At 63.4% G+C, this 17,623-nt stretch overlaps 1 protein-coding gene across 1 annotated transcript in view; it reads left to right on the top strand.

Annotated features, from left to right (window-relative positions):
* The first annotated feature begins 1,675 nt into the window (after positions 1 to 1,675).
* Positions 1,676 to 17,623, top strand: part of BCR (BCR activator of RhoGEF and GTPase) — an 88,372-nt gene continuing 72,424 nt past the window's right edge. The window contains exon 1 of the mRNA XM_070475690.1: positions 1,676 to 3,665. Coding sequence (XP_070331791.1) covers positions 2,354 to 3,665 — 1,312 coding nt within the window. The 5' untranslated portion in view covers positions 1,676 to 2,353. The remainder of the gene's footprint in view (positions 3,666 to 17,623) is intronic.

Raw genomic sequence — 17,623 nt, 5'->3', positions numbered from 1 at the left:
CTTGTGCCGAGCAAGCCACTTGCTCTGCCAAGAGAACAGGGCGTACAAACCCAAACCGAACAGTGTCAGTTTCCAGTGCACACAAATTTAAGGTGGGGCCAAGTTGGGGGCCTGCAAACCAGAGAGGAACACCTCACTGATAGATGCAGCAGCTCCCCCCCCCAAAGTATTCTTTTCTTCCCTGGTGCTTAATGATATTGTCCCAGGTCGACCCACAAATACGCCCTGTTAGCAAGGGGTTAAAAAAAGTTTATGCTTTTGGGATTCTCCCTGCTGACTGCCAGGGAATGGGGTTCCAGAGGCACTGGGTTCTGGTTCTGCCAGATCCACTCGAGGCGGTGCCGGAGGAAAGCACTAATGCCGATGGTGAGCTGCTGTGGGCCATGCGTTGGGAGGTCAGGGTTTATTGCTCCCAACTTGAAGAAGAGGTCTTCAGGATATGAACGCTGCTGGGGTTCCTGCCTGGCTCTGCCAGCCACCAACTTGGCCTCAAGCCCTCCTTCCTCAGATGCAAAACAGGCTTTTTTACCCTCGGGGCCCTGTCTGCTGGGCAGAGGAGCGCTAGGGTGAACACAGCCCAGCGCAGAGCACCTGCAGGGAGCAGCAAGGAGCTGTGGCTGGAAGCGTCTGCCAGTCTCCCCTCCCCGCCCCCACCGCCCCGGGGCTTTTCCTGCCAGGCTCCCAGGGCACCACCGTGAAAGGCGACCACGGGAAGAACAGCCCAGGTTTTATGGTTGCCCCCCATCCGGCAGCTTCCGCACGGTGCTCACAACACACTGTTCCACGTGAGGATGAAAAACCGGCTCAGAGAGGAGGGGAAGGGAACTGCCAAGGTCACACAAGCCTCCGGGGGAGAGACCTGAAGCCCTGCCAGGCCGCCCTGGGCTCTGTTCCCTCTAGATGAGACGTCAGGGCATCCGCTCCGGGTGGCACCGGAGCTGGGGGAGGGGGGTTCGGGTAAGAGAACCCTCACGAGGCGGGGGCGGGCGTGTGTGTGCATTCTGGTTCTCACGTTAACGCCCGGGGAAGCAGGCGCGAGCGGTCCAGAGGCGCCTGGCCTCTAGCCGGGGTCTCCGGCTGACATATCCCATTTCCTTTCGCGTCACCCAGCAAGGCTGGTCGGGGTCTTCTCGGCCCTCGGGGCCCCCCACCCCCACCGCACCCCCGGTGTCCACTCCGCTGTGTGTCTGAGATCTCCGGACTTCTCCGGAGAACCAAAAGCAGACTCCGTTTCACTGCCCGCCGGGGCCGTGCTGTCCGCCTCCGTCCCCCATCCCTGGGCGCCCAGTGGAGGCCGGGGGCCCCCCTTGGAAGCAGAAGACAGATAAATTCCCAGTCAGGGCTGCAGGAAGGGAGACGTTCGTGATGAGCAGCCCGGGGTGGGGGGGGGGGGGGGAGACATTCCTATGGACCCTCTACGTGATGTTTCAGCCGTCACGCCGGGACCCCAGAGCCCGGAGGCGACCGCCGGGCGACCTTTCCGCTGGGGAGCGCGCTCAGCCAGTTACGCCAGCGAGAGGCCACCCGGCTGGCCGGGATCCAGGGCACCTGTTCCCGGGGGTACAGAAGTCTCCGTCCGGTCCTCAGTTTCCCCAGGTGCGGGGGCCGCTGGCAGGGCCGCGGCCGGGTTGGGGGGTGGGGCGGGGGTGGCCGCCCCTTTAAGAGGCCCCGCCCCGCTCTATCAGCCGCGGTGCGGCCCCGCCCTCCGCTCCGCCCCTTCCTGCGGAGCCGAGCGCGGGCGGCGCGCGAGAGAGCGGCGGGAGCGGGCGTGCAGATCGCCGCGCGGGGAGAAGCCCCTTTAAGAGGCCCCTCCCACCGCTCCATCAGCCGCGCCGCGGCCCCGCCTACCTCCCCGCCCCGTCCCGCCCCTTCCTGCGGCGCCGAGCGCGGGCGGCGCGCGACAGAGCGGCGGGAGCGGGCGGGCAGAGCACAGCGCGGGGAGCCGGGCAGCGGCGCGGGAGCTCGAAGACAGCGGCGCGCGGGCGGCGGCCATGGGCTAGCGGGCCGGCCGAGCGGAGGCAGCGCCCGCTCCGCCCCGCGCGCGCGCGCGCGCGCCGGGAGCCCCGCACACAATAGCGGGCGCGCGGGCCCGCGCCCTTCCCCCGCGCGCGCCCCGCCCCGCGCCCCGCGCCCCTCGCCCCGCCCCGCGCGCCGGCCGCCCGGCCGCGGCCTCACCTGCCGCCTGGGAGGGGGCGGGCATTGTTCGCGCGCCGCCGCCGCCTTCGCCCCGCCGTGGGCATGGGGGCCGCCCGGCGTCCCGGGCTGGGCCTGGCGAGGCCGCTGCGCCGTCGCTGAAGCCGGCCCCGCTGGCGCGCGCAGCCGAGCGGCGCAGGTGAGGAGCCGCGGCCGCGCCATGGTGGACCCGGTGGGCTTCGCCGAGGCATGGAAGGCGCAGTTCCCGGACTCGGAGCCGCCGCGCATGGAGCTGCGCTCGGTGGGCGACATCGAGCAGGAGCTGGAGCGCTGCAAGGCCTCCATCCGGCGCCTGGAGCAGGAGGTGAACCAGGAGCGCTTCCGGATGATCTACCTGCAGACGCTGCTGGCCAAGGAAAAGAAGAGCTACGACCGGCAGCGCTGGGGCTTCCGGCGCGCCGCACAGCCCCCCGACGGCGCGGCCGAGCCCCGCGCGCCGCGCGCACACCCCGCGCCCGCCGAGGGCGCCGACCCGCCGGCCGCCGACGAGCCCGAGGCCCGGCCCGAAGGGGAGGGCTCTCCGGGCAAGGCCAGGCCCGCGGCCGCTCGCAGGCCCGGGCCCGCAGCCGCCGCCGAGCGAGACGAACGCGGGCCCCCCACCAGCGTGGCGGCGCTGCGCTCCAACTTCGAGAGGATCCGCAAGGGCCCCGGTCAGCCCGCGGCGGCGGCGGACACCGAGAAGCCCTTCTACGTGAACGTCGAGTTCCACCACGAGCGTGGCCTGGTGAAGGTCAACGACAAAGACGTGTCGGACCGCATCAGCTCCCTGGGCAGCCAGGCCATGCAGATGGAGCGCAAGAAGTCGCAGCAGCAGGGCGCCGGGCCGGGCCCCGCGGACACCCCCAGGCCCTCGCATCGTGGGCGCGCCTCCGAGGGCAGCGGCTGCGGCGGCCTCGACGGCGACTATGAGGACGTCGAGCTGAACCCGCGCTTTCTGAGGGACAACCTGATCAGCGGCAGCGGCAGCGGCGGCGGCAGGCCCCCGTGGCCGCCCCTGGAGCACCAGCCCTACCAGAGCATCTACGTCGGGGGCATGATGGTGGAAGGGGAGGCCAAGGGCTCGCTGCAGCGCAGCCAGAGCACCTCGGAGCAGGAGAAGCGTCTTACCTGGCCGCGGAGGTCCTACTCCCCGCGGAGCTTCGAGGACAGCGGAGGCGGCTACACGCCGGACTGCAGCTCCAACGAGAACCTCACGTCCAGTGAGGAGGACTTCTCCTCTGGCCAGTCCAGCCGCGTGTCCCCGAGCCCCACCACCTACCGGCCGTTCCGGGACAAGAGCCGCTCGCCCTCGCAGAACTCCCAGCAGTCCTTTGACAGCAGCAGCCCCCCGACGCCCCAGTGCCAGAAGCGGCACCGCCAGGGCCCCGTCGTCGTGTCGGAGGCCACCATCGTGGGTGTCCGCAAGACGGGGCAGATCTGGCCTAGTGATGGGGACAGCTTGTCCGGCAAGCTGCCTCAGGACGCAGACGCAGGTAAGTGCCTCTGCCAGCCTGCTGGGCACACCCGAGAGGCCGGGGTGCAGGGCAGGTAGGTACTTTGTGGAATGGTTCTCAGGCGCCAGTGGTGGGCTGGAAGGATTCGCGCCCGTTCCCCCACCTGAACAAACTCCATCCCTGCTTTCCTCCTGAAAGCGGATTCCCAGCATCTGGAGTGGGATGCGGGTGGGAGGGGTGGTCTGTCAGAATGGTGGGGGTGGCTCCTTCCTTCGGGTCTGGAGCCTGTGCTTTCTCGTGAGAGTGCTTCCTCTCTGTGGGTCTGGACCAGGATCGCCTGGGGCAGCAGGGATGGTCTGGGGGGGGCGGGGTGTCATCTCTTCCCTCTGGGTGGGTACTTCAGCAGGGACTGATCCATGTCTTGGGCAGTGCCCGCCACCTGCCCTGGGAGAGTTCCACGACACATCCGGGGAACCCACGGGATGCCAGCTGCTCCCAGGCTGGAGGAGCGTTGGGTTCGCTCTCTGGGCCAGCAGCCCCAGAGCAAGTCAGAGCAGGTGAAAAATACAAACCAGGAGGAAGGGAGGCCACAGGCAGTTCTGACTCAGTGGGCTACCAAAGAGCCGGGGCTGAAGCAGGGCCACACCCGTGCTGATCTGTCGGGTTTGGACGGGAGACCTCACCGCTGGGCGTCTCACCCCTGCTTTGTCGTCCCCCTTGCCCACCCATGCTTATGTTCGGCTCCCAGTCCATGGTCCGGCTCCTGGCCCCGAGATTAAACCCTCGGGCCCGTGTGTATAACGCGTGTGCACACCTGTGTACAGACACCGTGTGGCGCTGGGCTAATGGGACGGGGTTTCGAGAGCCAGGCGCAGTTTGTGGTGGGAGTCAGGACCGGGATTTGGGGTTGTTGGGGTGAGGCAGTTGGGAACCTGGCGGAGTCCCCGGCCCCTGCTGAGCTGGTGTGGTTTTCCACTCCATTGACCTTTTCTTTTTCTGCCGATGGAGTTGTGTGTGCTTGGTTGGTCAGAATCCTCTTGAAACAAGTGAGGCTATTTTTGGCTCTGTGGAGGGGCCTCTTTGCCATCCGCGCTCCGTCCTGTTTGTTTTGGGCTCATCTTGTTGCTGACTCTGTCCGAGCTGTGTTGCTGGGACCTGTGGCGGGGTTCAGCCTCATCCTCCAGGCCCCTCGTGTGTGGGGAAGCGGTAGTATTGAGCAGACCGCTTTGCAGGCAGCTCAGCTCCTCTGGGCTCTGGAGGATTGCCCTGTGGTTGCCGGGCACCAGCGCCGTCTGGCCAGCTGTTGGCCAGGCTAACCAGCTTGGATTGGCCCTCAGCACCCGCGAGAGTACGTGTGAACATTGTCAACAAAGGAGGAAAGGAGAGCTTCTCGTGGAGACCTGTCGTCTGAAACTGTGTTCTCTTGCTGGGGGAGGTGGGAGTTTCCAGCCAGTGGGGCTCTGTTGGGGTGGTGTGTTTGGGGGGCCTCCCCGCAGGCCATCTCCGGAGCTCGCAGCCCCTCGCCTGCCTTCAGCACCTGCTCTGTGGGTGACACAGGGTGGGCTCCCAGCCGAGGAGGTCGTCTGACAACTTGCACCACCCCCTCCCCTTTGGCCCTTGGTGAATCCTGCTCTGAAAGCCCTCCAGGGTTGCACCTTGTGTCTCCTGCTGGGTTTTGCAGCTCCTGGCAGTTTCAGCTCTGGGAGCCTGCCCAGCCGGCTTCTCTGAGCCCTCTGAGGCGTGTGGCTGGAGGCGAAGGCGGGACTGCCAGGGCCAGGCCATCTGTCTCCTTCCCGACATTTGCCTGCGTTCCCTAGATGCCCGCCGGCCAGGGCCCATGCCTCTGACGTGGGGCAGTGAGGAGGGTCCCAGTGTGGATGGCGGGGACCTCACCTAATTCTCTGCTGCAGCAGCTTCTGTGTCTGAGGGGAGGGAAGCAGCTGGAATGGTGACCGTGCCCTGACACGCGTGTTCCCAGGGAGCTCGGCCTCACCCCCCCCACCCCCATCTGCAGATAAGGATGCTGCCAGGAAGTGGCAGAGGGGCCTCCAGGTCCCTCGGGGACGCGGACCCCTGGTCCTTTCCACTGCCCTTCACACCCCTGAGGAACAGGGCTGGGTAGGGCCCTGGGTCCTTCCAGCTGCGAGCCCCGCTGTGTGCAAGCCCACCCCTCCCACCGTGCGAGCTGAGTGGAAGGAGGGAGCGTGGTCCTTGCCTCCGCTTGGGAGCTTAAAAGGGAGTGGGAGATGGGAACGCACACAGCCCAGGGCCGGGTTGGGAAGGTGGGAAGGCGGCTGTGCCCACCCTCGTCCCTTAAATTCCTCTCTGGAACTCTGGCCATCCCTTCCTGAGAAAGGCCGCTCAGCCAGGCCCTTTCCTCCTGACGTCCGGGGCACCCTCGCCGTGTGCTTCCCCCGTTTCTACCTGGGCTCCGGCGGTGGCCACGCTGTTCTTTCCTGTTTCTAAGCAGTGAATTTGCCCTTTGGATCCTGGTGACATGTTAACGTCAGAGCGATCACGACTTTGTTGTTGCCTTGGGTTGTTGAGTGGACCGGTGACCTGCGTGAGTAGTGTCGGGCAGAAAACGGTCTTTCGGGCCTGGCCCGGCCTCCACCAGCTTCACAGACCAGACGGAGCCTGTGGGCACCTCCAGGTTGAGCCTGAGTGCTGCCTCCTTCCCGGGGACGGAGGCAAAGTCTGAGACCGTTTAAGTCGTCGACAGGCTGGAAAGGGACTCTCGATGGAATTCTACAAGGATTATCCGGCTCGGAAAGGATGGCTTTCTGGTTTGGGGAACAGAAGGCAGCGTCCTGGGCTTTTCACCGAGGGAGGAGCTGAGGTGTGGATGTGTGTGGGTCCAGGCCCCAGCGCCCCACATTCCACCTTGTTCTGGCTTCAGTACGGCCTCCCCTCCCTGGCCAGGAGTCCTGTGGCCCAGCCCACCCCATGGTTTCAGAGGGTTCCGGGTTCACGGCGAACGGACAGGCCTCTTCTCAAGTTGACGGACAATAGGCCTGAGTTTTGACTTGAGTCTGGTTTTTAGGTGAAGGCTCAGGAGATGGTGGAGGATTTAATAAACTTGGAGCCCTTTGGGGGTCTTGACCCGGACTGGAATTAGAACTGTGCTTAATTCATGCTGGATTTTTTTTTCCTTTTTCCTGAAAAAAAAAAAAAAAATGTAGTAACTAATTAAAATGAGTTACTTACGTGACGTGGGACAGGCTTTTCTTTATCCTAGAAAACGTTGTTGCTGTTTAGTCTTTAAGTCGTGCCTGACTCTCTGCAGCTTCATGGACGTAGCCTTCCAGGCTCCTCTGTGGTGCGATTCTCCAGGCAAGAGCACTGGAGTGGGTTGCCATGTCCTTCTCTAGGGAATCTTCCTGACCCGGGGATGGAACCTGCATCTCCTGCCTTGGAGGCAGATTCTTTACCGCTGAGCCACTTGTGAGCCCCATCATGGCAAAATAACAAAACAAAATTTGACGTGTTTGTCCTTTTTTCAGCGTCCAGCACAGTGGCATTCAGCGCATTCATGCTGTTGTGTAACCGTCACTATCTCTCGAGCTTTTCGTCATTGCAACCGGAAGCTGTTCCATTACACAGCACCTCCCCTTTCCTCCACCTCCGACCCCTGGCCACCACCGCCATGCTTTCAGCCCGCTGTCTGTGGGCTTTGTCTTCTGTGCCTCCTGTGAGTGGAGCCCTGAGACGCGGGTCCTTCTGTGAGTCTCACTGCTTTCCCTGCGTAGGGCCTGGATGTTGCCAGGCTGCCTCCTCATCCTTCAGAGGACAAACCCTGGGAGCGACAGCCGTGTTTCCTTGCCTTTCTCCCCCACTTGCGTTCGTGTCCTGGGGGCAAACTGCCACGGAGTGGGGGCCTTCAACAGCAGAAATCTATTTTCCCTTCGGTCCTGGAGTCTGCAAATCCAGGATGAAGGTGCCAGTGGGCACGGTTTCCTCGCAGACCTCTCCTTGGCTGGCAGCCGGGCCCCCCTTGATGCCCTTTCACAGGGTGGTCCCTCTGTGCCCGTGGACCCCTGGTGGCCCTGTGTGTCTCTGAAACCTCTTCTGCTTATAAGGACACGATCCGCATTGGCCTAATTGACTTAGGACCCCACCCTGATGACCCGTCATGAGAAGCCTGCCTCCCACGTTCTGAGATGCTGGAGGCTAGGCCCTCAGTGTGTGAGTGTGGGGGCGGAGGGACTCAGGTTGGTCCCCAGCACTCAGCGAGTCCTTGATCAGACAGCAGAGACCTGGTACGTGAGCAGCCTCGCCCCAGGTTTTAGGAGGAATTCATGGTGAGGTGTTGAGCGGCCCACTGAGGCGGGGACTGCTGGCCGGCCGCACCTCTTTCCTCATCTAGAAGTTAGGGGTTGGACTCTGTCACTGTTAAAAGATCCTTTCCTTCTTTTCTTTTTTTGGCATTGAGGCTTGCAGGATCTTGGTTCCCCAACCAGGGATTGAACCCAGGTGTCCACGGCAGTTAAGAAAAACACCAAGTCCTAACCACCGGACTACCAGAGACCTCCCTTGAATTTCTTCCTTAAATTGATGAACGTGGTGTTTGCAAGTCTTTTCTTTATGCCCGTTTGTACCTGTGTTCCTGTTACCATGGCCACCTCTCCCCGTTCGGACCCTCAGAGGGGTTTACTGGGCATCTGCTCAGGGCCTGGCCCCGCCCCCCGGAAAGCCGCTCGTGTCTGTATCCACAGGCCTGTGGGCAGGCTGCTCCCCTGTGCCTGTCTTTGAGAAGCAGGGCAGACAGCGCCTTGGTGATGTCCCCGTGCCTTCCTTTAGCTGTGTGCACGCTGCGGTTTCCTGTTAGTCCTGCATCTGCGTGGCTTCCTCCTTCCGCGTGGCGCGTCCTTAAGACAGAGACCTGCCCGTGGCATCTGTACCTCGGGAGCTGCTGGGTCTGGGGGTCTCGGGTGGAGCGCGACCCCGCCCCCCATCTCTGAGGATCCTGTTTGCTCAGCCCCTCCTTGTTCTGACCCCACCGGGCTCACCACCCCCCATCTGATAATCAGCACTGATTTGGGGGTCCCGACAGCACATGTTCCCCAGCAAGGGAGCTTGTTGGCTTTGAAGGTGACCTCCGAGGCCATCTCTGCTTCTTTGCTGAGACTGGGGCTCCTCTTGCTCAATCCTAAGAGCTTCCCGAATCCCCGGCTCGAAGGTGTGGGTCAGGTGGCGGCTGGCGCCCAGGGTGCGGGCGGGGACCGTGAGGCCCAACCTGGGAAGTAAACCTGGCTTTGGAGGAGGCTGTTTCATGTGCCCTTAGAACATTCTTGTGAAGCGGCTGGAGTGCGATTATTATCATAATTATACGCTGTCCGTCAGATCGGCTCTGTGGGGGCGTGGGACCCGTACCCCCGCCCAAGATCACGTGGTCGGTGCAGGGGCCTGGCGCCGGGCACTGTCCTTGGCTGGTGAGCAGTGCCCGGCGCATGAGAGTGGGCCCTGAGTGAGGGACCCCTCGGCTAGGGTTAGGGGCACCCGATGCGTCACGACGGAAGCAAACAGACATCTACCGCAAGGTACCCTGAACCCGTCCGTCCTCCTGGGGCACCCGGCTCAGATTCCACCGGCAGGTTGCTCAGCAGAGGGTCCGAGAGGACAGACCTGTTGGGGAGACGCTGCCCGCCCCTCTGCCCCGTCCATCCAGCTGGGGAAGGGTCATGACGCTGGCCGGCTCTGGGCAGGGCCTGCCTGGGAGGAGGTGACCGAGGTGCGTGGCCGTGTGCACAAGCGGGGTCAGCACACGGCCCGAGGGGTGCCAGGAAGGCCCCGTCTGTGGCCGAGAGACCGCAGCGTGCGGACTCTGCAGGGAGCAGGGACGCTCTGTCGCGTGCCTGCCGCTTCCACGAGGGCCGAGGATGGGCAGCCCCGGGGGCGGCTCCTCACAGGTGCCTCTGTTGGCGTCCGAGGGCCTTTGAAGGCGCGTGTTTACAGGCCTGACCTGCTCCCTGGAAAGAATGCTGCCAGGTCAGTTGGCCTGCCAGGGGCGGGGAGAGTTGCTCCGCAGGTGCCATGCGTGCACGGACCCTTGCGTGGAACAAGGTCAGCCTTCTGGATCAGACATCCACCTGGTCCGCGGGAAGAGTGCAGACCCTGAAGGCTGGAGGCCTGGACTCCTGAGGCCCGGTGGGTGGCTTGTGATGCAGGAATGTGGCTCTGCCGGCCGGCGAGGATGCCCGCGTCTTGGGGCCTCAGTGGGGGCCTGGGTGCCCAGGACAGTGGCCCCCAGGGTCGGGCCCCTCTCTGGCGTCACAGGGCCGCCCCTCGGGCACCTGGCGTCTGTCGGTTGAACGCCCGGTGGTGAGCGAGTCTAAGGGAGGTGTAGGCCTGTCCACCCGCTGGGCGCAACGGGCGCTCCTGCCGCGCGCCCCGGCCCCTCGCCTCCTGTGTCCTTCTGGGCCCAGCGGCATTCCCGGTGTTAAAGGTATAGTCTTTGTGTATTTTTCTGCCCTGTGGCCTCAAAGGAAAGCCAGCTGCTGTGTTTGCTGGGCTGTTCCCTCCGCCCAGGGCACTCAGGCCATGCACCCGTGTCATCCGCGCCCCCGTTGCCCCGGAGGAGGGGCTGGGGGGCACCTGCAGGCTCGGGTTGAAGAGATGGGGTGACGTTCGCCCCCCGCCTCCCTGTCACGGAGCAGCTGTGGCTGTGAGTGGGGACTCACCGGTGGGCCAGCCACGCCCGTGCCCCCGTCTCCTGTCTGCCCCGAGGCGCGGGGGTCCCCGAGCCGGTCCTCAGAGCCCTGCCACCATCCTCTTGGCCAGGGGCCCCGGTGACCTGACCTGCGACCCGCCTTCGGGGGCGCTCAGTGCGGCGGCTCAGCCTCTGGGCCTGTGTGCGCCGTAGCGCGTGTGAACAGCCGGGTTCGTTTCTGCTCCGATCTCAGAACGGAATGTGTAACCTCTCTATGAACACTGACTGCAGAAAGCGTTCCCCTTTCTCCCCTAGGAACAGGAGAGGGTGAAAGTGTCTGCTTCGGGGCCCTGCCGCATGGCGGGGAGGGTCTGGATCCAGGACCACCATGCCTCTGGGCACCCACCAGGAGGGCCCCGTGGGTCAGCATCTTGTCGAGGGGCCGGTCAGACAGCTCTGAAAAAGCCGGGATGTGATGACTCACATCAGCCTGGGTTGCCCTCCTGTGGTCTTTTGTCAGCAGCCACGTGGCGTGAGTCCCCATGGCAGAACCGACTCTTCTCTGCGGAGGGGCCCGTGAGACCCCCGGGGTGGGCTCTGGGGGGAGCCTGGGAGACCCGGTCCTGGCTTCTCCCAGCCCGCGGGCCCCGTGTGGCCGCTTGTCTCCACCACCTGTGTGGTCTCGGGTGCAGGAACCCCAGCAGGGAAGCAGGGAGGTCAGCAGGAGACTCGGCTGCTTGGGAGAGGCTCCCCATCCCAGGCGCCGGGCTGGGATGTGGCTCCCCCAGGCAGCAGGTGGGGGGCCATCCCAGCGGGCTGATAGGGGGCTGCAGGCAAGGGCGTGGCTGCCAGAGCCCCAGTGTCTCGCCCATCTCCCCGAGAGCGATTGGGACCTCTGAGAGAAGAGCAGGACGTGGCTGTTTTTCCATCCTCTTTTTCTCTATCTCCCTCCATCCCTTTCCCGTCTCCCCGGCCCCAGAGCATTGGGTTCCCTGAGTGGATCGGAGCCCGTCCTAAGGGAGGAGGGTTACTCTGTCCACTGAGTTCTAAGGCGAGCATGACGGGGCATGACCGTAAGTCACGGACGTGAAAGGGCCAGGCAGGGCTTTCCTGGGGCGCGCCCTTATCAGCGGGGTGCACTGACGCCCACGCCGTCCCCACGGGGCGTGACGGGGACAGGTCGGAACAGGGTCAGGACACACATATGGTCCCTCGGCCGTCCCCTTCCACAGCTGCTTCCAGGGGGGCTTTCTGAAGGCGGGGCGGGTCTGCAGGTTCACCTGACTGGGGCCTCCCGTGGGTCCGCAGGGTGGCACGTGACATCTAGTTGTCCAAGTCCAGCCTGGTGTCCGCAGACGTGTCCAGGCGTAGCTTTTATTCGGCGTGGTGCCGCTGGGCCCGAGGACTCAGCCGAAACCGGGGCTTCTGGCCTGGTGGAGACTGGAGGCCGCTTCACTGTCCCGGCGGCCCACGGGGACTGCCTCTATCGTAGTTGGGAAATCACACAGCCGCCCCTGCCTCATCACTCCCGGCGAGTCTGATCTCTGAGGTCCTTCTTGTTTTCATCAGCATCAGTGTCCGTGGGTCAGCTGTCCGGGCGTGACTGACTCAGCCGGCTCCTCTGCTCGGGGTCTCCCAGAGGGCCGTTCCCTGCTGGGACTGCACCTTGCCTCCCAGCCCAGCTTGTTGGCAGAATCGGCTCCTGGTGGTTTGTAGGACACCCCGGTGTTCCTGCTGTCCGTCGGCGGCTCCCAGAGGCCTCCGGTCTTCATAAGCACTTTCGCAGAGGTCTGATCTCCTCCTCCGAGCCAGCCTGGCTGGAAGCCTCCTTGAGCTGTCTCCTGTGTTCTGAGAACCATCGCCTGCGGAATCCACGAGGCCTGCCTGTGTGTCTTGAAAGGTTGCTGTGTGGAAGAGGGAGTGGGTTTCTTTAGGGTCGTAGCTGGAAGGCTGATCTGTTATTAACTATTAGAAGCTTCTGCAGAACAGGGCTTCCCTGGTGGCTCAGCTGGGGGACTCCGCCTGCAATGCAGGAGACCCCGATTCGATTCCTGGGTCGGGAAGACCCCCTGGAGAAGGGATAGGCTACCTACTCCAGTATTCTGGCCTGGAGAATCCCATGGACCGTATAGTCCATGGGGTTGCAAAGAGTCGGACACGACTGAGCGACCTTCACTTTCATTCAGGGAAGCAAGTGTTAAGGAAAGTTTTCTTTTCTTCCTCGCTTTACGTGGCTCTGCTGAGGCAGCAGGATGCTGCTGGGGTTGTCGGGTCAGACACCTCTGAGGACTCGAGTGTGTAGGCTGTGTGGTCCTGTAGGTCAGGTCGGGGAAGGCGTGTGCCACAAGGCCCTCTCTGGGAGTCAGGCAGCCAGGTGTAACAGGTTCGGGGCGGAAAGGCGGGGAGAGGCCCCCTTGCGGGCGGTCGTGGTCTCCCACTGCGGCGCGTCCAGGTCCTGGCCGCGGATCGAGATGCCGGCACTGTGGGCGGGTCCCCCCTCTGTGCTCGGGAGTACCCGTGAGGCAGGCAGGGTTGGCCGTCCTGTCCCCGGGAAGCCTGCTTCCCCCAGAACATCGCAGGGGTGGGGAGTGGCCGCCAACAGCTCCTGTCTCCCTCCGACCACCGTCTTCCTGCTTCCAGATGTTTCACCCCTGGAGCCAGGCTGCCTGCGAGTTCACAGTGGCTGAAGTGTGGTGACTGGAATGTGATACTGTGCTGTAGATTTTGTGTGTGCTTAAAATTCCCCCGAATAAAAAGTTAAGAAAATAGTTATTTATCTATCACAGTTATGAGAGAATCCCTTCACCTTGAGAGAGCAGGATGTTGGAATCCTAAATCTTTCTCAAGCTCCAAATATGTGTGAGTCAAGTCTTACTCATCTGTTCCTTGGTAGCAGATGTTCTGGGAAAGCCAAGCTGCACTCGAGCCATGCCATCCACCATCCATCCATTCCACCATCCATCCATCCCTCCATCCCTCCATCCCTGCACCGTCTGTTCATCCCCCGCATCATCCATCCGTCCCTCCATCCACCCTCCCTCCCTCCATTCACCGTGCCTCCATCCACCGTCCATCCATCCATCCATCCCTTCATGATTCAACCACCTGGCTGGCTGTTCATCTGAAGTTTATGTAACACTTATTTGCTGGGGTCCAAGCTCTGTGTTTAGGCCTCGACACAGTGCTTGACCCCAAGGAGCCCACAGACACTGATTAGTGGAGGTCAGTGCCAGGTGGGCACCAAGAAGGGGTGACTTTGCCAGGTTCGCTCAGGGAAGCTCGCGTGGCGGGGACGGCCCCCCTGGTTGGGTCTTGAGTGGACCCCACAGAAAAGGAGCGCGTGTCAGGCCCCTGTGGAGGCCGAGGATGCGGGGAGGGTTCCAGGGGGCGGAGTGGGCCACATGGCTGTCTGCAGTGGGGCTCGGGGCAGCTGGAGCGGAGCTTTGGGCTGAGGGCCTGGCTGCTGACGAGGCGGGGAGGTCTGGTGTGCCCCCCGCCCGCAGCCAGAGAAAGCCCCGACGATGCCTGAAAGGAGGACAGGGGAGCGTGGGGTGGGAGAGCGAGCCTGCAGCCCCCAGCACTGCTTGGTGCCCCAGCCGGGCCACCATGGGTTCCGGGGGCGCTTCCGCACAGGCCTCCTCCCCCTGGGCGGCTGCCAGGCTGGCTTGGGCTGAGCAGGTGGCCTCCTGGCGCTGACCTTTGCTCTGGCTTCCTGACTCGGGGACCCCTGTTGGTGAGCAGCCGTCTGGACGGGGTGGTGTCCCGACTGCAGGACAGACATGCCGCGCGCCGGCCTGGGTGGACTTCGGTGCTTCCCTTGGTCCTTCCGGGCCCCGGTGAAGTGACCGTCCGCAGATCCGTGGCTGGAGGGGCAGAGGCAGCAGCCCTACTCCTCCAGGCCTCTTCCCTTCCGGGGGCCCATGTCCGCATGAAGCCCGGGGCCCTGGCCACGATGTCAGCACCCTCCTGCCCCAGGGCGCGCGGTCACTTAGGACTTGGGAAGGAGTCACGGGGGTGGTTTGTTTAGCTGCGTAAAATTGACCCCCCTAACATCTCTGAGCGCACGGCTCGGGCATCAAGTGCAGTGTTGAGCTGTCGACTCCGCGGTCCGCCTCCAGAACTTTGCATCTTCCCGCACGGAAGCTCTGACCCCGCTGACAGCAGCGCCCGCTGCCCCCAGGCCCTGGCCCGGCCCCTGACACGCACCCTTCCCTTTCAGTGTCTCTGCCTCTGACTCCTGCAGGGACCTCTCCTAAGTGGAATCCTGCCGTATCTGTCTTTTTGTCCTGACGGCTCGTCTGTGTTGCAGTGGGTGTCAGGACGCCCTCCCTTTATAAGGCTGAATTTCCTGTGTTCCGTTGTGCGGATGGAACACCTTCTGTTTATCCATTATCTGCGGCTGGACGCTTGGGTTGGCTCCACTTTTGCCTGCGTGAACGAGCCTCCCAGCTCAGCGGTCTTTTTATTGTAGCATCTGAATCCTACCTTTGTTTGCCTCCTCCCTCAGCCGTCTGATTTGTTCATTCATTTTTGGCGGTGGTTTAGTTGTTAAGTGGTGTTCAACTCTCAGCGATCCCGTGGTCTGTAGCTTTTACTCATTTTTATTGCAATGTAATTTCATTTAGGGCTTCCCCTGGTGGCTCAGCTGGTGAAGAATCTACCTGCAATGTGGGAGACCTGGGTTCCATCCCTGGGTCAGGAAGATTCCCCTGGAAAAGGAAATGGTAACCCACTCCCGTTTTCTTGCCTGGGAAATCCCATGAACAGAGGAGCCTGGCAGGCTACAGTCTGTGAGGCGGCAAGTCTGACATGACTTAGTGAGTAAACAGCAAACAATTGACATTTAACATTGTATTCATTTCTAGCTACACAGTGTTAACGGTTTGGCTGTATGTGTGTATTATATAATGGTTTTTGCAGTAAAGTTTCCTTAACTTCCTCTCCACACATAGTTAACATATGTTTATTTTCACCTTTGTTTTCCAGCCAATTCCCTTTTCCCTTTTAACAGATTTCCAATTACAGAAATTTTTGTCCATGTTAGGAAAGTGAAACTTTGAGTCAGAGGTTAAGAAATGTATATGTAAGTTATCTCTTCTTTTATTTTAAAGAGTGCTAAAGATTCAAAAGATGCTACGATGTCAGTAGAGGTGCATGCGCCTTGAAATGTAATTTAAGAGACAGTGGGAGTCACTCCTCAGGCTGCTGCTCTGTGAGTGCTGACGGTGGTGTGGCCGCAGCCGCGGTGTCGTCCCCTAAACCGCCGTCCCACCCCCGAGTTCCGTCCCGCGACCCCCGCCGCCCCCGGCCACGCGGACGCGCGAGCCGTGCCTCCTCCTTCCCGGGCGTGCAGTAGTCGGAATCCTGCAGCGGGGGCCTTCTGGGTCCAGCCCCTTGCGCTCCGGGGTGGGGCGCGGGGCGGGCGGAGGGCACTGTGACCCACCGGGTGGTTGTCTGTGTCCGCCGCTGGTCTCGCCCCGTCCCGGCCGGGGTGGCGGTCGTGCCCCCTCCCCTCCTGCTCCGCAGCTTCCCCGAGGCCTCTCCAGGTCCACCAGCCAAGGGAACCGGCGTCCAGCACGCTCGTCCCCCAACTGCGTCCCCGCCCCCACAAGTAAACCCCGCAGCCCCCAGCGGTCCCCCCGACTCCCGCCCCGCCCTCGACCCAGGCGCAGCTCGTCCTCTGTCTGTCTGTCTGTGCGGACTTGCCTTTTCTGGACCTTTCGCACAAATGAGTCCGCGGTTTTCTGACTCTGGGTGGACGCGGCCCCGTTTCCTGGATTCTTCTGGAAGGCCTGTCCTCAGGCTGCTCCGCTTCCTGGCTGGGGGCAGGGGGTGGAGGGTGAGGGGCTGCCCCTTGTCGTGTGTCCGCAGCTCCTACCCAAGCCTGGGCTCCTCTCCGCTGGGGACCAGGGAGCAAGCCCCTTTCCTGACCCCCTCCTCCATTACGGGGGCCAGCTGTCCTGTCCCCCCAAGGGGGCGGCCGGCAGGTGGGTGAGAGGCTGGGCCCTGTGGCCCCCACAAGGGGCCCGCGGCCCTGCAGTGCCCCCTCCCCCGTGAGTCCAGCCGCCGGCTCCCTTTGTCACTTACTGCTGGAACGGCCAGCCCCGGGAGGGAAGTCCCCAGTGGAGCCTGGGGCAGGCCGGGGGCCGGCCGTGGCCGGGTTTGGCAGAGGCGCGGCCGGGCAGGCTGAAGACGGGCCGGGTGGGCTGTGGCCACAGTCGGACCCTGCTGCTGCCTGCAGCCCTTGGCCTGGACGGCTGACCCGTGTGTCTGGGAGCCGCTGCGGCACTGGGCGCCTGTCGGGACGCCTGCTGTCCAGGGTCCGGCCCCAGCGGGGAGCCCGTGGCTTTTGGAAACCAGCTCGGGCTGTGGCCGCGGGTGCCCCAGGCCCCCTGGGCTGCTCTCTCCAGCGGGGGCTCCATCCTTCCTCTGGGACGGTCGGGGCTTCTGGAGCCAAGGCGGCAGTGTAGACGTGCGTGCATAGGTCGTGCTCTCCTCTGAGCATCCACGTGCCCCCACAACCCCTACAGGCTCCGATTCTGACAGACGCGGGTGATTATGACTCCATGCCTTGGCTGATCCCCTCATTTGAAGAACAAAGTGGTGGCCCCTGCTCTTCAGCCAGGGAAGCTGCAGGCTGGCCACCCCGCGCCAAGCCTTATTCAGACCGCGGGATGGATTCTTGAGTCCTAAATTAGCGTCACGTCTGCAGAGGGACTCGGCGAGGACATGTGGGCAGAGGCTTTCTCTCTGTCGCCGGGAGGCTGGGGACCACAGAAGGCATGAGGAGGCAGGATGCTCTCTTGCGGGGAGTGGCATCCTGGGCGGGGTGGGGGGGCCCCCGTGGGACCCTCTCATGCATGGGCTCATCTGCCTGTCGCCCGGGTGGGGCCCAGGCGTTGTGGAGGCGGTGCACCGACCCTGTGGCCCCGGGCTGAGGGGTGTGGAGAGCCACTCCCTGGAGAGACCAGAGTTGGGGACTCCTGTCTGCGGTCACTGTGTTCACCCTGCACCCCCTTGGTGGCAGCCGCAGAGAGGGAGCGACCAAGGGCCACATGCCAGTTAGCATCGTCGAGTCAGGAACGAGAGATGGCCCTTTGGTCCCGTTGAAAGGGGCAGGAGACCTTTGCCTGCGAATCCGAGGCGGAGGGTCTCCCTGGGTGTGAACTGGGTGGGCGAGCGGGCCCGGTGCTCGGGGACTGGCATGGAGCTCCGGGGAGGCAGTGCTTGGGGGGACGTGCTCGCAGCCTGCCTGCCGGCATGTGCGCCTGGCGCCTCGGAACCCGGCTCTTCTGGCGGGGTGTGTGGCAGTCGGGACGGACGCGGGGAGGACGTGGGCTTCCTCGTC

This window comes from Odocoileus virginianus, chromosome 12 (assembly GCF_023699985.2).
Source record: "Odocoileus virginianus isolate 20LAN1187 ecotype Illinois chromosome 12, Ovbor_1.2, whole genome shotgun sequence".
In the NCBI taxonomy this organism is placed as follows: domain Eukaryota; kingdom Metazoa; phylum Chordata; class Mammalia; order Artiodactyla; family Cervidae; genus Odocoileus; species Odocoileus virginianus.
The sequence above is the reverse complement of the archived record's forward strand: the minus strand, read 5'-3'. Positions and strand labels throughout refer to the sequence as shown.